The sequence below is a fragment of the Triticum aestivum genome, chromosome 4B, assembly GCF_018294505.1.
Source record: "Triticum aestivum cultivar Chinese Spring chromosome 4B, IWGSC CS RefSeq v2.1, whole genome shotgun sequence".
In the NCBI taxonomy this organism is placed as follows: domain Eukaryota; kingdom Viridiplantae; phylum Streptophyta; class Magnoliopsida; order Poales; family Poaceae; genus Triticum; species Triticum aestivum.
This window is the reverse complement of record NC_057804.1, coordinates 649,535,533-649,537,715: the sequence shown is the minus strand read 5'-3', so window position 1 is coordinate 649,537,715 and position 2,183 is coordinate 649,535,533. Positions and strand designations below refer to the sequence as shown.

At 56.5% G+C, this 2,183-nt stretch overlaps 1 protein-coding gene across 1 annotated transcript; it reads left to right on the top strand.

Moving 5' to 3' along the window:
* The first annotated feature begins 96 nt into the window (after positions 1–96).
* On the top strand, positions 97–2,177 carry LOC123089614 (L-gulonolactone oxidase 2). The gene is made up of 2 exons (XM_044511244.1): positions 97–807; positions 1,106–2,177. Exons 1-2 carry the CDS (start codon positions 139–141, stop codon positions 2,174–2,176), a joined length of 1,740 nt encoding a protein of 579 aa, XP_044367179.1. The 5' UTR covers positions 97–138; the 3' UTR covers position 2,177.
* Positions 2,178–2,183: the final 6 nt, after the last annotated feature.

Sequence of the window (2,183 nt, the reverse complement as noted above, 5' to 3'; positions counted from 1 at the left end):
TACGTGTTCCGCTACGGGACGATTTAACAAGGGAGGAATGTGCTGCATACCGTGCCGTGAGCTAGCTATATAAGTAGTAGCTAGCATTCAGGGCCTTGATTATCTCAAGACATTATTCGTAGTTGCAAGAGCTGAGCAATGGAGGGTGGCCGGGTGCTTACGGTTCTCCTCCTGGTGCTCCTGCTGGTCGGCCTCGCTGGCTCGAGCCCTCCGCCGGAGCCGGTGGTCTGTGCCCACGGCACGTCCGATTGCACTGTCTCCAACGCGTACGGCTCCTTCCCGGACCGCACCGTCTGCCACGCCGCCAACGCCACCTTCCCGCGCACCGAGAAGGAGCTAGTCGCGGCCGTGGCGGTCGCTGTGGCGGCCAAGCGCAAGGTGAAGGTGGCCACCAAGCTCTCCCACAGCTTCCCCAAGCTGGCCTGCCCCGGCGGCCGCGACGGCACCATCATAAGCACGGAGCGGCTCAACCGGGTGGTAAGCGTCGACGTCGCCAAGGGGTTGATGACGGTAGAAAGCGGCATGGTGCTCCGCGACCTGATCGAGGTGGCCGCCGAGGCAGGGTTGGCGCTGCCGCACTCGCCGTACTGGTCAGGGCTCACCATCGGAGGCCTGCTGGCCACGGGCGCGCACGGCAGTTCGCTCAAGGGTAAGGGCGGCGCCGTGCACGAGTACGTGGTCGGGATGAGGATCGTCACGCCGGCACCGAGGAGCCAAGGGTTCGCGGTGGTACGGCAGCTCTGCGCCGACCATCCTGACCTCGACGCGGCCAAGGTCTCCCTCGGCGTCCTGGGCGTCGTTTCCCAGGTACGTGGCTCAAGAAATCCCTTTGCCCTTTGCGTTTGCTTCGGATCCATGCATGCATATATATGTACTGTTCATTTTTTTAAGAACTACTGTTCATTTTATTAGGATGCCCACATATGCCATGCCATGTGGTACGGTATGTGTATGTGTATACCTACTGCAAAATGTGTACTATAAGAACAAATGTTTTGTTTAAGGATTATTAAAACCAAACGGAATTTTTACTCTCATTGTGCACAAGTTAATTAATTAATTGTTTCTCTCAAAAAAGCCAATCTTTTTTTATTGATATGTGCAGGTTACACTGGCCTTGGAGCTGATGTTCAAGCGGTCGGTGACGTTCGTGACACGCAATGACTCTGACATGGCAGAGCAGGCCGTCGTGTGGGGTGGCCTCCATGAATTTGGCGATATGGCATGGCTGCCACAGCAGCGCAATGTTATTTACCGCAAGGACAATCGCGTGGCCATCACGTCAGTGGGTAACGACCTCAATGACTACCTGGCCTTGCGATCCAGTCCGACGGCCGACCTCATCAGCGGCAGAGTCATGCACGAGCTTCTTGAGAAGAAGAACAACACCGTCGCTCGGTGCAAGGAGGCACCCACGTCTGCATCGCTGTTTGAGAAGGCAGCATACGGCTTTACAAACAACGACAGCTTGTTCATGGGGTATCCGGTGGTAGGATTCCAGCACCGCATCCAAGCATCCGGTTCGTGTCTCGAAAACCCAGAAGACGCACTCCTCACTACGTGTCCGTGGGATCCCCGCATCCGGGGAATCTTCTTCTACAACAATGCCTACAGCATCGCGCTCTCTAGGGTGCCAGCATTCATCGCCGACATGAAGCAGCTCCGTAATAGCAACCCGAAGGCCTTCTGCGGAATCGACGCCAGTTTGGGTATTCTCCTCCGCTATATCAAGGCATCCTCTGCCTACCTCGGCAAGCCGGAGGACTCGGTCGACTTTGATATAACCTACTACCGGAGCTACACCAAGGGTGAGCCCAACCCACACTCTGACGTGCTCGACGAACTCCAACAGATGGCGCTACACAAGTATGGCGCCATCCCTCACTGGGGCAAGAACCGCAACTTTGCCTTTGAAGGCGCCATTGCCAAGTACCCCGAGGCTGGCAAGTTCCTAGAGGTAAAGGGCAGGTATGACCCTGATGGGATCTTCTCCAGTGAATGGAGTGACCAGGTGCTCGGCATTAATGGGAGCCCGATCATCGTTGAGAAGGGTTGCGCCATTGAGGGCCTTTGCGTCTGCTCAGAAGACTCGCATTGTGCACCGGAGCAGGGCTACTACTGCCGCCCTGGGAAGGTGTACAGGGAGGCGAGGGTCTGCTCGTTCCAACCCAATTGATGTGTTT